The sequence below is a fragment of the Cydia fagiglandana genome, chromosome 22 (genome assembly GCF_963556715.1).
Source record: "Cydia fagiglandana chromosome 22, ilCydFagi1.1, whole genome shotgun sequence".
NCBI classification, from domain to species: Eukaryota; Metazoa; Arthropoda; class Insecta; order Lepidoptera; family Tortricidae; genus Cydia; species Cydia fagiglandana.
Genome location: NC_085953.1, coordinates 13,915,751 through 13,933,132, shown reverse-complemented (window position 1 = coordinate 13,933,132; position 17,382 = coordinate 13,915,751). Strand labels below are relative to the sequence as shown.

Below are 17,382 nucleotides of genomic sequence, written 5' to 3'. Positions count from 1 at the left end.
AGATATACATAATATTACATTTATAACGAGATAAGGCGGTCGTCACAGATGCGGATCTGCACGGCGCTCCCGGGTGCGAGCGTGACGTTATATACGTGCATAGCGCTGTCTCGCTCGCACACCGGAGCGGCGTGCGGGTCCGCATCAATGGTAACCGCGTAACGCGCGGCCCGTCGCCGGCGCAGAGCTACCATTAGAGGGTGAAAACGGGTGATGCACTTATAGTAAAGAAAAAACAAAAAATGCAAAATAAGACAATTAGTAAATAAAGGCACGTCGACGCCCGGTGTAGTGCTGAACTTAAACTACAGCGGGGCGGCGCGGCTTGCGTCACGGAGCGGAACCGGCGGATCACGGAACGGAATCGCCGCGTCACGGATCGGAACCGTCCCTTCACGGAACGGAACCGTCCCGTCACGGAGCGAACCGTGGTAACATCTACGTCACACGGCAGAATCGTTGTCACACAGCGGTTCCGTCCCATAACACAATGTAACAGCCGCCCGGTAACACAGCACCGCGCCGCCCGCGTGCGTCCCGCGCACACACACACATAATATATATACACACGCACACGCCACGCGCTCGCCGGGTCCGCCCGCGACCGCCACGATTCGTTAAAGGCTCCGCAACCGGACCCATCGAGCGCGATCAACGGGCTATTTTTTTTATTGTTGTAACGTGCATGTTCTTAAAATTCCCGGAAATGTTAGCTTAGTCCTACTTACATAGAATGACAAACTTTGTTGATTCTACTATAAGAAAATGTGCCACAAATTTTCTTTCAAAGCTACTTTTATGGAGATAACGCCATGGAAAGCAAAGATAGTAGGAATTAAATTGGAACGCTACCTAGTAGTTTCTCTTTTCTCAATCTAATTATGGTGTTCCTGATTCTGAGTAGAAATAACCTAAAATTTCTGGAAATTCTTAATACAGATGAGCTAACAACAATAAAAGCACGCCCTAACACGGGGTGCCTACGCCTTAACCTACCCGGCTCGGCCGCACCGCTTAGGCGGAATAATAAAACAATCCAAAACCCGCCCTCGCCCTTAACCCGGGGCCACGAAACACGCTCCGAGCGTTTACGCTTGACGCTAACACGGACTTACTGTATATTGTATATTATATTGACTATCGACTTACTGTATATTATATTGTAGTTTTTATATTGAATTGTTCCAAGTTTTAATCAGGGGCAAATGCAGAGCTATTTCAACAGCAAAAAACAGAAGTATATTTTCAGAGTAATAGAGGTAAAACACAAACAGGTGACGTAACAGAAAACCATGTCGCCAAAATAATTTTAAGATACTTAGTTAATCATAATCATGTCCTGCAATCATGGTATTGCCTGAATATAAATGATATTTCATTTGTTTTGGCATTAATCTTGCCGTCGCGGCCGCGGCATTTCGCCCACACTTTAGAAACCCCATTGGCATTGAGTGTGCGGCCGAGCCTCCCAGCGCAGCACAGAAGTTCGGCTGTACCGACATATCACAGCTTGCGTAGCTTACCTAATGATTCGAGATAGCCGAGCGGGCGACACTAACGATGGTCGAATATCATTTTTATATTAAAACCAAGTATACCGTAGACTAATGTTTATCAAGCAGATGAAATATGCGAATGCAATTTTAGGAGCTCAGGTGGTTAAGCACGATCGGACTGGTATTCCAAAAGGTTGCATGTTCAAATCCTGGTCGAATGATTTTTTCTATAGTTTCCTTTAATTTTTTTTTTCTATTTTTTTTTAATTATGAATGGGCTTACTCATGGCCACAGACTAGCCGAGGCGTAGACGTGGCCTACGAAAGCACCATAAGACAATCCTGTTGAAACTTGATATTATGTACCTACTTATTACTTTGTCATCTATATAGTATACTTGCTTTTAGTTTTAACATATGAAAGCCAAAGATTTAATCTTTTTTTAAATTCTTTCACACGAGCCCCGACGGTTTGACCGCCGACGGGCCATTCAAGTTGAGTCGTGATATTGACCGCCATGTCGTGAGTGTCGTTTAGCTTCGGCCCTGCCCCCTGTAAACACCCGGTGCACGAAAAGGGAACCCGCGGTACTGACGTACACTTCCGTTCAAAATAAAGGCATATTGAATTCATAGCACATGCTCACTAATATCATCCCGATTTCTTACATACCTACTTACCTACATATTGTAGTTGAAGCTACATTTGTATGTTCTTTAAATAAATTTAGTTGCAAAACAAAATGTAATCAGCAGGTTTTTTTGTAAATTTTAGTATTTTCATCGACGGACCGCGAGCTCCCTCGTTTTCAGTCAAAACACTATCATTATATCATTAAATAATTCATATAAAAAAAATCATACCCCTACGAACTAGATAAGTGGCATTTTACATCAACGTAACTCTTTATTATGTCGTTATGATGTCGGCCAGGCGTGCACGATTGTTAAATTTGATTTTTTTTACATTTTTCAAAATCTCTTTTTAGATTTACCAATTTTTATATCCTATGTTACGCGCTGCGGGTGCGCCCGGGCCGCGCGGGGCGGATTCGATCACAATTAACCACGTCCACTATGAAAAAACGCTCCAAGCTTACGCTTGACGCTGACGGTAGCGGCGTCGAGCGTCAAACACATGTATGGTGTTCTTATGCTAACGTCAGCGTAGAGCATAATCTTTAGAAACATTTATTTCGTAACTTTCAGGCAAGGGACTCCGCGACCGGCGCAAAGTTTCCTAATGTTTCAAAACCGCCCCGCTCGTCGGCGTCACATTTCATTCAAGTAACTCATCGATAGGGAAATTCGAAGCGGCGACGACATAAAAAAGGCCACGAACGCGAAACGAGACCGCACCCGGGCGCGCCCGCCCTAATACTTGACAAATTAATTACAATTATACAAAAAAAGATAAAACAATAAAGCTCAAAAACGTGTTTTTATCACATTAATACCTTACAACTAACGCGTCTATGAACGCTCAGAACGGAGGATGAGACAGAGGTCGGAATGTCCGCGCGAGCCGCGATCTATAACAGGCTACGTATATAAAATACTATATACACACGATGTGGTCCGCCGCCGCGCCCTGCCCGCCGCCGCATCAGGTCCGGGCACCGACCGCCTCCTGCAACAACGCGAGCTGTACTACACACCGCACTCACCGTGTCCCACACACTACACACTACACACGCGTGCCGCTGCTGACGCTACTCACTGTGTCGGGGTGAGGCGCGGCGCTGCCGCCGGCGCGCGCGCTGCCGCCGCCCTGCAAACATATCCTCGATTACTCTCCACATCACCGAACGCTAGGCGAGGGGCTTCATTAACTTATTCAGACCATACTAAATTTACAGGGCTTATCATGGAAGACAGGGACGGCCGCCACTAATTGCGGGAAATATTCATTTTTAACATAAGTACCTACTTGCGGGACTGTCGGTTGAAACCTCCGAGACCTCTGTCGGGTACACACACGCACACACTCACCTGCATGGAGTCGGGGTGTGCGCGGCCCATCTTGTCCGTGTAGTCGGCTAGTATGTCCCGGCCACACACCCACGCACACCCTCACCTGCATGGAGTCGGGGTGTGCGCGGCCCATCTTGTCCGTGTAGTCGGCTAGTATGTCCCGGCCACACACACACGCACACACTCACCTGCATGGAGTCGGGGTGTGCGCGGCCCATCTTGTCCGTGTAGTCGGCTAGTATGTCCCGGCCACACACACACGCACACACTCACCTGCATGGAGTCGGGGTGTGCGCGGCCCATCTTGTCCGTGTAGTCGGCTAGTATGTCCCGGCCACACACACACGCACACACTCACCTGCATGGAGTCGGGGTGTGCGCGGCCCATCTTGTCCGTGTAGTCGGCTAGTATGTCCCGGCCACACACACACGCACACCCTCACCTGCATGGAGTCGGGGTGTGCGCGGCCCATCTTGTCCGTGTAGTCGGCTAGTATGTCCCGGCCACACACACACGCACACACTCACCTGCATGGAGTCGGGGTGTGCGCGGCCCATCTTGTCCGTGTAGTCGGCTAGTATGTCCCGGCCACACACACACGCACACACTCACCTGCATGGAGTCGGGGTGTGCGCGGCCCATCTTGTCCGTGTAGTCGGCTAGTATGTCCCGGCCACACACCCACGCACACACTCACCTGCATGGAGTCGGGGTGTGCGCGGCCCATCTTGTCCGTGTAGTCGGCTAGTATGTCCCGGCCACACACACACGCACACACTCACCTGCATGGAGTCGGGGTGTGCGCGGCCCATCTTGTCCGTGTAGTCGGCTAGTATGTCCCGGCCACACACCCACGCACACACTCACCTGCATGGAGTCGGGGTGTGCGCGGCCCATCTTGTCCGTGTAGTCGGCTAGTATGTCCCGGCCACACACACACGCACACACTCACCTGCATGGAGTCGGGGTGTGCGCGGCCCATCTTGTCCGTGTAGTCGGCTAGTATGTCCCGGAAGCGCGCCCAGCACTTCTCGGGTACTGTGATCGCGGTGCGGAAGTTGCTCTTCACCTGAACAACGCAACACGTCATTAGTCCATAGACTAGGAATCCTCTAGACGGAGCTTAGAGCAATTATTTCATAAATTATTATTTTATTTATTTTCACCGTTTTGTCGACTAAATAGTGTTTAGTTTTAAGTTTATAAAATACATTATGTATGTTAGTCTGTAAGATATTTGTAATATGGGCCTTGTTGCCTGAATTAAATTTCTAAATAATAAATAAAACCGATGCTGCCAAAAATACTGGAGTGCGGGGGACAAGGTGAGCGAGTCCCGTGCCGTGATTGGTCCGTTCAAAGACACGGGCGTCACCGTCACACAAAGACACTTTGACTCGAAAATGGAGTAAAACTACCGTATATTTGTGGCAGAGGTGGTAACGCTACTACGGTCAGTCTCAGTCAGGAGGAGGACTACAGTGTCAGTCAGGAGGATGTCTTGTCTGTGCATTAGTCAGACAAAACTAGCTGTAGACCTCGCAAACACCCATAGAGAATTTAGAAAAAAAAACCAAAAGATGAATCAGCAAAAAAAACCGATAGTGCCCTCCACAGTGCGTGAAACCGAAATATCAATCTGATCGACTACTTTACGACGAATTTAGTCCTTACTATATTTCGTACATTGACCGCGTGCGATAAAGAAAGGAACGGGCGGGTCAATGTACGAAATTATTCGTGGCTATACTCTTTACTTTAGCAGGAAACTACTATCCCCATTGGTTCACGGTTCATGTCTATGAGATTCCAAGCTCTAATGTCGAGGATGTGACAGCCAAGTATGTACCTAGTTTTCTTTCTCGATGGATACATGGATGGATGGATGTGTATGGGCTGCCAGTGTCACATACGTCAATTATATTCTGTTGGTTGCTTGACATAATGAGAACTCACAATATTGCCGAAAATAAACACTTTATTGATACGAGAATACTATGAATGATAGTGCTAATGAGGACACGCGTGATAGGTTCTATGATGAACGTGTACTGACTCGTATTTTATTGCTTTCGCAATTGTAAGTAATTTCGCTGAGATGGCAATGTGCGGTATGTAGACCGTACAGGATGGTGAATCGAATAGGTAGTAGAATAGTGTTACCTCGCTGACTTTCATGTAGACCCCGCGGTTGTTCTGCCCGATGTCGAAGTAGAAGTTCTTGTTGTCGACGCGCAGGTGGCGCCCCTCGGGCAGCTCGCCCTTGAAGCTGGAACCCGACACGGATCTACGTCAACGTTATGTCGTGTTAATTTCACATGACGCCCGGCCCATACTATTACATACATACCCCTTGGGGTCCCTTTGTGTCCCAGTTTTAAGTCATAATGTATTTTTTGTCATATTATCGTTAGTCATAAAACTGAACCCGTTAATTTTTCAGGGTTTTCGTAAGGTTATCCTATAGTTAGGTTAAGTTTAATTAAAACCAAAATATTACTTTGCTAATCCGCGTAAAAGATAACGTGCTAGTCAATCAGTGCTAACCCGTTATACTTACTTGCGTATTTTTTACATGCACTTAATGTCCCAACCCTCCCACCACAAAAATAAATACGCAAATAAATATAACAAACCACAACCAAAAGAATAATACTCGACACGTGTTTCGCCACTCTAGGTTAAGGTCATAAAACAAATTTTATGGTAATCCTGAAAAGTGACGCGTTTCTGAACTCAATAAATTATGACTAACGAAAATGCGGGCAAACAATACATTATGACTTAAAACTTTTTTGGAAACAATAGAGACCCATACCCCTTTGGTATAGTAAATAATTAATTTTTGGCTTTAAAGTACGATTCCCACCGATCGGGCGAAGTCGAGTCGGCTCCTCGCGGACGCGGACGGATCCGGACAGACTCCATCGCCTCTGTCATGTCATAATGTATAGGCACATTGAAAATGCGCTCCGACGCGGCCCGATTCCAGCCGACGGTGGGAATCGTACATAAAGCATAATACATTATGCCAATTATTGATTTATGTATGACATTTAAAATTTTCGCGTATTTGAATAGGTCTGCTGGGACATAAGTTATCCGCGTCCGCGACGAGTGAAACCTGCGTCGATACGTCGCACGGTGGGCTGAAAATCGGCCTCCATAGAAATAGAAACCGAAGTCTTAAATTTGAACTTTTTTTTATTGGAATAGCTTTTGTTAGGTTTTATTATGTCCCAAAATTAATCTTAGCTAATTTGGTTGGAAAAATAATTAATTATAATTTTTTTTCAAAATCTTTGTATGGCGCGTATCAGAAAAAACGAGTTTTCTCCGAAAATAAAAAGTTAACCGTAATATCCTGACAGATGATTTTAAAACCAATTATTCTTGATTTTTCCACATAATTAGAATTTTCCTACGGGGTGCACTTTTTTTTTTAAAAATCGATATATATTTTTTATTTTTATTATTTTATTTTTTATTTTAATACGGTTATACTCGTTATTTTGACTACAAAAAATGAATTTGAGTTTGATCGAACCAATAACTTACGCGTAGTGAATTTTTGTTCTAAGCAAATGTATGGAGCGTACGAGTAAAACGGATTTTTTTTCAAAAATTAAAGGTATACCGTAATATCCTTGCAGATGATTTAAGTACCAATTATTAATGATATTTTGACATAACGCGAACCTTTCTACCGTGTGCACTTATTTAATAAAAAATAAAAAACTTATTTTTTCATGCTGAAATAGCTTTTTCTCATTGTTTTAATCAAATAAATAATAAACATACAAGAGTTACAAGTAGAAAATTGAAAATAAAACCATTACATCCTTTACATTATTACCATTGTATCCTCTTTATTACATTATCTTTGTACTTAATGAAACAGTATTTAACAAATGACACATTGACAACTTATGAGTCTAAAATTAATGATCATTAATGAGGTCCGGTTACAATCGTTAGTAGATATTATGAATGCAGTTTAATCATTAAGGTTTTAATCATTATGCTTATAATTAGACGTAAAACTAATTATAATAGCAATGATATACTCGTAGAATGGTGGTGTTCATTAGTACTAGCAATAAATAGGTAAGGGGTACATTTTATATTTTAGTTCATCTTGAGCTTCTTAACCGCTAACTTACACGACCATAAACCATGGACAGTCTTATTACGAACTTGGACTTGTTTGTTATCCTAAAATCTCAAGGATCTAGTTTAAATCACGAAGCTTTGTTTGAAATAGTGCTAACTAAATCAAACCTTAACCTATCAGAAGAAGATCGTGACACCTTGAAAGAATTTTGCCGAAGATTTACAAGAGCTGCTACTGACAGATGGAAGAAAAGCCAACGGAACACAGAAAAATTTAGAACAATGTATGGATCTTGGTTAGAAGCAAATATTGACTGGCCAAGTTGCTTTTATCTTCAGTTGGATCTTCAGTTAGCCCACGCATCAACCAGCAGTGATCTCATTCCTCATACACTAAGCACATCATCAACTGGAACCATGACGCGATTGAAACGTAAACCATTCGAAGACCTCGGAACGAAGCAGAAAAAAAACAGATGCAGCGATCTAAGCGTTGAAAACACAGACGAAGTGGTGTTTTCAGCTGTAAAGCTTTTAAAAGAAGATGGTCGGGGTGAAATTGCATCATTGATAAAATATATGTTAAAGAACCCAGAAGCAGTCCAGAAATTCACTGCAATCATCAAGAAGCCTGGTTCTACCGCGTCACTTACAGCAGAGAAGGCATTAGGTCTACTGATTTCTTTGAAGTTAAGTAAATGGCAATACATAACTTTACGAGAGACAGCCATCAGAGAGGGTGCTTCAAATTTATACCCATCGTATTATAAGGTACAGAAGGCTAAATTAGATTGTTATCCACCAACGCAATCTGTTACTGTAACGGATTTTTCGTGTGAGATAACATTGCATTCGAACAGGGATGTTTTTAATATGTTACTTTTGTCTTCCGATCCTGTCCTTTCTTCAATGAGGCCAACAATAAGTGGAAAAAAGAAACAGGCTTTCTTCCCTGAAACTTTAGAATTATTCATTTTTCTGGAACCTCAAGAAGAAGAAGTGACAGATACCTCAAATGTGTACCCTGATTCTGAAATGGACACGGATTCGGAAGTAAGCGACCAGGAAAACTAAACTTTCAGGATTCCAATATTAGCATTAGAATACTTTTAATTAGCATAGCATTACATATACTTATTTCTGTTTTTATGTAAACCAATTATTGATAATGTTACTGATATTTATTTAATTAAGTAAATTCGTAGTATCTACTAATGATTGTAACCGGACCTTATTAACGATCATTAATTTTAGACTCATCAGTTGTCAATATGACAAATTTGTTAAATATTGTTTCATTAAGTACAAAGATAATGTAATAAAGAGGATACAAGGGTAATAATGTAAAGGATGTAATGGTTTTATTTTCAATTTTCTACTTGTAACTCTTGTATGTTTATTATTTATTTGATTAAAACAATGAGAAAAAGTTATTTCAGCATGAAAAAATAAGTTTTTTATTTTTTGTTAAATAAGTGCATACGGTAGAAAAGTTCGCGTCTAGTCAAAATATCATTAATAATTGGTACTTAAATCATCTGCAAGGATATTACGGTATACCTTTAATTTTTGAAAAAAAATCCGTTTTACTCGTACGCTCCATACATTTGCTTAGAACAAAAATTCACTACGCGTAAGTTATTGGTTCGATCAAACTCAAATTCATTTTTTGTAGTCAAAATAACGAGTATAACCGTATTAAAATAAAAAAATAAAAAAATAAAAATAAAAAATATATATCGATTTTTAAAAAAAAAAGTGCACCCCGTAGGAAAATTCTAATTATGTGGAAAAATCAAGAATAAGTGGTTTTAAAATCATCTGTCAGGATATTACGGTTAACTTTTTATTTTCGGAGAAAACTCGTTTTTTCTGATACGCGCCATACAAAGATTTTGAAAAAAAATTATAATTAATTATTTTTCCAACCAAATTAGCTAAGATTAATTTTGGGACATAATAAAACCTAACCAAAGCTATTCCAATAAAAAAAAGTTCAAATTTAAGACTTCGGTTTCTATTTCTATGGAGGCCGATTTTCAGCCCACCGTGCGTCGGAAATGTTTGTTTTGATACACACTTTGCATGTCTTATCACTATCAGGTCTGTATGTAGCCCACAACTTAAGAATAATGAAACCAATGAAACCTCATTTCGTCCAGCCGGTGGAAGAATTTTACAGATGGCGCCAGCATAGGGGTCACCTGTCAGTCCTACGAATAGGTAGTACCTATCAAATAAAAGTACCTACCAAATAAAAGTGGGATAAGGCCGGAAGAAGAAGGTAGTACATACCTATCAATTTCTTGTTTATTTTCATTTTTTTTCTAGAACAAAACTGGAGACAGGTAAAATCTATGCTGGCGTTATCTATAAACCTGTGACAATTTAATGATTGAATGTAAAGTATCGCCTCGAGTGGCAGTGCGTGTTTGTGTATCTGAAACGATATGTGTCTGTGTGTGTCTATTTTTGTTTGTTTGTTATCTGTGTCTGGCTCTGGGAGTGTGTGTGTGTGTGTGTGTGTGTGTGTGTGTGTGTGTGTGTGTGTGTGTGTGTGTGTGTGTGTGTGTGTGTGTGAGTGTGTGTGTGTGACGCACCCTCCGTCGTCGGTGCCGAAGTCGTCGAGCAGGTCGGTGAGCGCGTCTCTGAACTCGATCATGCCCTGCGCGGGCAGAGCCACCTGCGAGCGCGGCCCGCCGCGGGTGATGGTCTGGGAGACGCGCAGGAAGCGACCGCGCGAGTTCTCTTTCAGATCGAGGTAGTAACGCCTGTTGTCCTGCAACACACACAATTGGTATATGAATAACCAGAAAAAGGAGTCCGAACGACGAGTAGAAGTCGCTGAACCTGGACAGGTGGTCGCGGAACTGACCTTGAGCATCATCTCGGACTTGAGCTTGCCGTCGTCGAGCACGTTGTCCGGGTTGGGGGGTGCGAGCGACGAGTAGAAGTCGCTGAATCCGGACAGGTGGTCGCGGAACTGACCTTGAGCATCATCTCGGATTTGAGCTTGCCGTCGTCGAGCACGTTGTCCGGGTTGGGGGGTCCGAGCGACGAGTAGAAGTCGCTGAACCCGGACAGGTGGTCGCGGAACTGACCTTGAGCATCATCTCGGACTTGAGCTTGCCGTCGTCGAGCACGTTGTCCGGGTTGGGAGGTCCGAGCGACGAGTAGAAGTTGCTGAACCCGGACAGGTGGTCGCGGAACTGACCTTGAGCATCATCTCGGACTTGAGCTTGCCGTCGTCGGGCACGTTGTCCGGGTTGGGGGGGTCCGAGCGACGAGTAGAAGTCGCTGAACCCGGACAGGTGGTCGCGGAACTGACCTTGAGCATCATCTCGGACTTGAGCTTGCCGTCGTCGAGCACGTTGTCCGGGTTGGCGGGTCCGAGCGACGAGTAGAAGTCGCTGAACCCGGACAGGTGGTCGCGGAACTGACCCTGAGCATCATCTCGGACTTGAGCTTGCCGTCATCGAGCACGTTGTCCGGGTTGGGGGGTCCGAGCGACGAGTAGAGGTCGCTGAACCCGGACAGGTGGTCGCGGAACTGACCTTGAGCATCATCTCGGACTTGAGCTTGCCGTCGTCGGGCACGTTGTCCGGGTTGGGGGGCCCGAGCGACGAGTAGAAGTCGCTGAACCCGGACAGGTGGTCGCGGAACTCCGCCGCCGTCGACATCGCCAGGAAGATCTGGCTGCGCCGACCGTCTGCGCCGATCTGGAGAACACAATTCATCAGTACCATCGTTCACACATTCTTCTAAGTAACAGATTTGTTAATTTTATTGCAAAGACATGTGTTTCACGCATCTAAAATTAATTTTCTGTTTTGTAAAACCAGTATGTGATTTCTATGTTCAGCAGTGGACGTCTTATGGTGAGATGATGATTATATTTCCGGAGAATGGTCAGCTATGTGTCCCTGATTATACATACCGACGTCACAACATTTTATAATCACACCTGCTTCTTGGAAAAAAACACGAAATCCCTAAAGAAAAACTAAAGCTACACAATTGTATCTTTTCTCAAAAACATCTCCATTTTACTTAGAAATCATTCGTTAATGTATACATTCCTGAAACTATTCCAGAAACATATATGTTTCTGGAATAGCATATTTATAAAACGATTCCGTCGAGTATCGATGACTCGGTATCAAATATCGTGGCGATCGGAGCGGAACAGAAATGTCACTGTGTGAGTATCTTTGGGTGTGTACGCAGACCGAGCTCGGTTTATTTAAGAGAAAAGGGGGCGACCAATTCTCCATACAAACGTAGTCCCCATTTTTTCTCTATATAGCGGAGTCAGTTATGAAGTTGACCCAAAAAATTTTTATTAAGCTATGAGCTTCATCACATATGATCTTTGAGTAATTCTAAGCATTTCAAGCCTGGGAGGCAATAAGGGGCGGGGGGGGTACAAAGATGGCCGCCACCCGTCATCATTCAAAAAAATCTGTTCTGGTCCTGGTGGCTACTAGGGCAAGTTTGGTATCATTTTAGTATAAACCGAAGACGTAGAATTCATTGCTGATATTTGTTTTTTTCAGCTTCATAGTAATTTTACAAGAAAAACGTAAAAAGATGAAAATTTAGGATGGAGATATTTGCTTTGAGAGCTAATAACTTTTGTATCGTAGCCAAAAATATCATATAAAAAATACTATAATAAAGCGTAATTCATGCAGATTCTAAACATATACACGTTGAGTAATATCCTACTACAAAAAGATGGTGAAAAAATTATTAAATGACCGCAGCGCGGGTAGTTGGACTTTCGTTTATCTTGCGGACCGTCGTTTATCTTACAAAATGATCGAGTACGAGTATCTACGTAGGTATGCTTACTTTGCTAGATTTTATGATGACGAATAAAATACTTTCATCCAGACATAATTCATCATACAGACATAATTTTATGCACTTTAATTTTAATGCACTTGCAACGATTTGAGTGGGGCCTACTGTTATTTGACCGGTGTTTTCTGTAAGGTGGAGGTACGTACTTCCCCAGTTGAGCTCTGCTCGGATAGATCTGGAATGACATCCGCAGTGCTGTGCTCTACCACACAAAGCGAGATGACATTTACAGTGCCCATACCTCTCTTTTGAACGTAGTTTAAGGATATACCCGGGTCCAAAATTGGGTCCGAGAAATAACTATTATAAATGAAATTATTCTAATAAAATAGCGCTCTTATTTTTGCTGATAATATTAAAACACTATTTATGAGAGAAATTGTACTACTTAGGAAGAGGCAAAATATTTATTTTCACGATAATTTTCATGCTATAACTCACTTTAAGTAATTTTATAGGTACTTACTTGTTGTTTTTAATAAATAACTTCAACCTGCACATAACATTCATTTGGATTTGATTTGGTTTGATTTTGTTTGATATTTTACATTTAATATTTGCTTCAGGTTGGTGTGGTGAAAAATTCTGTGTTTCACTTGGCGGCAAATTTTGTTTAACCCTCGTTCTTTGAAACCCTTACAACGCTCAAGATTCCATTTTTCGAACCACTCACTACGCTCGTGGTTCAATTTTGAAATCTTTCACTTGATCGGGTATCAATATTAGCACGAGCGGTAAAACAACAACTTTGCCCCCTTGTAAAACAAATAACTATTATGCGGAGAGCTTACATTTAGAAATCATAACAGCTATGTATATTTGTCATATTAATATAGGTTATGCAAGTATGACTTGGTGACAAACCAACGAAGCCCCGCCTCGCGGGGCTTCTATTTTCTGCTCTGAGGGATAAAAGGTAACTAACGAACCTAACCTAACCCAACCTGAAATTGCGGTTGTACATGATCTTATTTGTTAAGCGAGCCGCCCTCCTCTTTAGAAATGGGGATACCTGTGTCTATTTTTTTAACCTATACCAGAATTATGTCTGTGTACTGGAAACTGCGGACATTAAATATACAGAAAGTATTTTATTCGTCATCATAAAATCTAGCAAAGTAAGCATAGTTACCTACGTAGTTACTCGTACTCGACCATTTTGTAAGATAAATGCCGCCTAGCGAGAGTCCAACTACCCGCGCTGCGGTCATTTAATAATTTTTTCACCATCTTTTTGCAGTAGGATATTACTAAACATGTATATGTTTAGAAGCTGCATGAATTGCGCTTTATTATAGTATTTTTTGTATGACACTTTTGGCCACTATACAAAAGTTATTAGCTCTCAAAGCAAAAACCTCCATCCCAAATTTTTATCTTTTTACGTTTTTCTTGCAAAATTACTATGAAACTGAAAAAAACAAATATCAGCAATGAATTCTACGTCTTCGGTTTATACGAAAATGATACCAAACTTGCCCTAGTAGCCACCAAGACCAGAACAGATTTTTTTGAATGATGACGGTTGGCGGCCATCTTTGTACCCCGCCCTCCTCGACTAGACGCACGCTTCTTATCGCCTCCGAGGCTAGAAATGCTTAGAATTACTCAGAGATCATATGTGATGAAGCTCATAGCTTAATAAAAAAAATTTGGGTCATATATGGCAGCGATCCGTAACTGACTCCAGTATATATATTGACATTATCTTGCGAATCATAATATAACTTATGTAATGTAATAACAAGTTATTCATTATCAAGCTGATATTACGTCTGATCATTATCGTGGATACCGCCGCTATCAGCTTACATAATATCCGCGAACTCAATCATACATTGCTGGAATATATCGATACCAATAATAGTAATAGGTACGCTAAATAGCACCATTTCTATTACTGAGATATCTAAGCCGCTATAGGTAGAACTTAGAAATGTGTAACATAAGTATGTTTAAAATGTAGAGCTGCACTGTAATAAGTCTTTGCCAAAAATTAAATTTTTGGTACAAGCTTTTATCTCTGACTGTAGGTACTTTTTACCACAGGCAACTAATACTCATCGAGACAATTCTAAATACCCCAAACACGATTAGGTTGCGTTGTTTCGTCACAGAGTTCCACATCATCAGATCAGCTCGATGGTATCATCAAAGAGAATTTAGACTAGAGGAATATTGTCAAAGTAAATTATGTAGTCATCTTTTCGAGCGATGGCGCCACCTTTGGCCTACTCTCGAGTACATGGCGATAGTTTTTGACATTTAACACATATGAGTGAAAAAATAAGGATCAAAGTCAAATGGCGTTCTAAAAGTGTTAATCATTTGTGTTTCGAGATGGCAGTAAATGTACTGACTACATAATTTCTTTGACAATATTCCTCAATTTCAAATTCTCTTTGCCTTTGCCTAACGTAACGTGGCATATGATATGCCAATGTTCACTCGTTACGCTAGGCACTTCATTTGTATAGTTGAGAAAAAAAATGTGAGTGAGTATCGAGCCAGCGTTAAACCCACCTCCGCGACCTTGATGAACCGGCCGCGGCGGTTCTGCTTCACGTCAAGGTAGAACCGCTTGGACTGGATCTGGAGCATCTTCGTGGCCAACTCCTGCTCCTGCGGCTGCTGGCCTGCAACACACGGACACCACTTCACTCATCGGACATTACGGGTACTAGTAGTAGAGCCGCGGACTGGACGCAAGCGAGCGACAACGCGGCGGCGGTGGCAGTGGCGGTCGTTCCGCTTGTCACGCCGCCGGTCGCGTGAGTCCAATCCGCGGCCTAGTTGTCACCTTGCAAGTCGTGCTAGTGCTAGGTGACATTATCCATGTCTCTGGCACAGCATAATACTGACTAGAAAGAGATGAAGACTTTTTCGCGAGTAAATGTAGGTTTCCAGATAGAGCCCGGGGATCTTTTAAGGTACAGTGGGTTCAGCCAGCAGTTTTTGAAAATTCGTAGCGCTTTTTAGATCATAATACGTTTGCCAAACAATATAAATAGCAATCTTGAAGCCTTTCTCTAGTAACTTCATCGATTTGAAACCTCGCTCGATAGTAGGTTATCACGCACATAGGTCTAAAAGGCACAAACTCATAAACTTTTTTATAAACTAACTAAAAATAACAATTCAATAGCAATGATATCCGCGATCCCGTGCACGCACGGCCGTCCGCTCAGTGCTCGGCGAGCTGCGTTAGGCCAGGCGCCTTAAGTGTAGATAATCCCATCAAAAACATAAATGTAAAAAAGGAGAGCCAAGTTCAATACAAAAATTATGCTTGGCTGTGGGGTTCGCCGCAAAAAGAATGGAGATTTAAATGAGTGCCAAGTTCTATGCAAAATCCAAATATGTATTTATAGGAACAAAATAACATTATAAACAAGTATTAAACTCTATTTCTTTGCTTTATTGGATACCTATAACAATTGCTGTTATTTAAAAAAAATGCGAGATCTTAAAGCAGGTTAGATTTGACTTGGCCAGTTTTCATTACATCAGTCATTTTATAAAGTTATTCAACATATATATTTTGTAATTCTGATAAAAACTGGCCAAGCCAAATCTAACCTACTTTAAGATCTCACATTTTTTTTAAATAACAGCAATTGTTATAGGTATCCAATAAAGCAAAGAAATAGAGTTTAATACTTGTTTATAATGTTATTTTGTTCCTATAAATACATATTTGGATTTTGCATAGAACTTGGCACTCATTTAAATCTCCATTCTTTTTGCGGCGAACCCCACAGCCAAGCATAATTTTTGTATTGAACTTGGCTCTCCTTTTTTACATTTATGTTTTTGATGGGATATCAATACTTTTTGTAAAGAAAACTAGGCAGGTATTGAGATTTAATGTTTTTTCTTGTGTTTCCGCTGCATGTTTTTTACTTCTGTTCTTTGTATTAATTATGTAGTGCCGCGCGCCGCCAACGACACACCGTTGGCCGGTTGTTTAGCGCGTATTACAGGTGTTTTGTATGGGGACCCCCCTATTTTTTAATTTTTTTTATTTTTAGATTTTTTCCTACGCTTACACACAATTACCGAGCTGAATACCAAATTTCATCCTTCTAGGTCATCTGGAAGTAGGTTAGGTTTAGGTACTATATGCCAGTCACAATAAAAAAGAAATTTGTATGGGAACCCCCCCTATTTATTAACTTTTTTTGTTTTTAGATTTTTTCCTACGCTTACACACAATAACCGAGCTGGATTCCAAATTTCATCTTTCTAGGTCATCTGGAAGTAGGTTAGGTTTAGGTACTTATATGTCAGTCACAATAAAAAATGGTTTTTTGTATGGGGACCCCCCCTATTTTATAACTTTTTTTAATTTTTAGATTTTTTCCTACGCTTTCACACCATAACTGAGCTGGATTCCAAATTTCATCCTTCTAGGTCATCTGGAAGTAGGTTAGGTTTAGGTACTTATATGTCAGTCACAATAAAAAATGGTTTTTTTTGTATGGGGACCCCCCCTATTTTATAACTTTTTTTAATTTTTAGTTTTTTTCCTACGCTTTCACACAATAACTGAGCTGGATTCCAAATTTCATCCTTCTAGGTCATCTGGAAGTAGGTTAGGTTTAGGTACTATAGGTATGTCAGTCAGTCTTAAAATTTACGACTTTTTGACCTTCATATCTTTATAACCGTTTGAGCTAGCTTCATGAAATTTGGGCTTCTAGATGTCCTTATGGATATAATTAAACACACGTAGTTTTATGTGTTTACGTTAAAGATGTTTTGAGTTATAGAAGGGTCAAAAGTGGCACCAAGTGGTTCGTGTAATATTACACTTGGCGCTGGCTAGCCAGTTCCTTTGCTTGAACTTGGCTTGACACGCTGCCGCGTGTCTAGATACCACCGCCCAGGCATTATCGATTAGGCACCCAGGGCCTAGATACAAGCCCCGAA

General features: G+C 41.6%; 1 protein-coding gene across 2 annotated transcripts in view; it reads right to left on the bottom strand.

Annotated features, from left to right (window-relative positions):
- Positions 1–3,093: 3,093 nt before the first annotated feature.
- Positions 3,094–17,382, bottom strand: part of LOC134675684 (transcriptional activator protein Pur-alpha) — a 35,113-nt gene continuing 20,824 nt past the window's right edge. The window contains exons 3-9 of one of the 2 annotated variants that reach the window (XM_063534012.1): positions 14,974–15,086; positions 11,139–11,303; positions 10,185–10,363; positions 5,635–5,758; positions 4,424–4,540; positions 3,217–3,267; positions 3,094–3,126 (exon numbers count right to left, since the gene is read on the bottom strand). In XM_063534012.1, coding sequence (XP_063390082.1) covers positions 3,103–3,126; positions 3,217–3,267; positions 4,424–4,540; positions 5,635–5,758; positions 10,185–10,363; positions 11,139–11,303; positions 14,974–15,086 — 773 coding nt within the window. In that variant the 3' untranslated portion in view covers positions 3,094–3,102. The remainder of the gene's footprint in view (positions 3,127–3,216; positions 3,268–4,423; positions 4,541–5,634; positions 5,759–10,184; positions 10,364–11,138; positions 11,304–14,973; positions 15,087–17,382) is intronic. The other variant, XM_063534013.1, reaches the window with a different exon arrangement.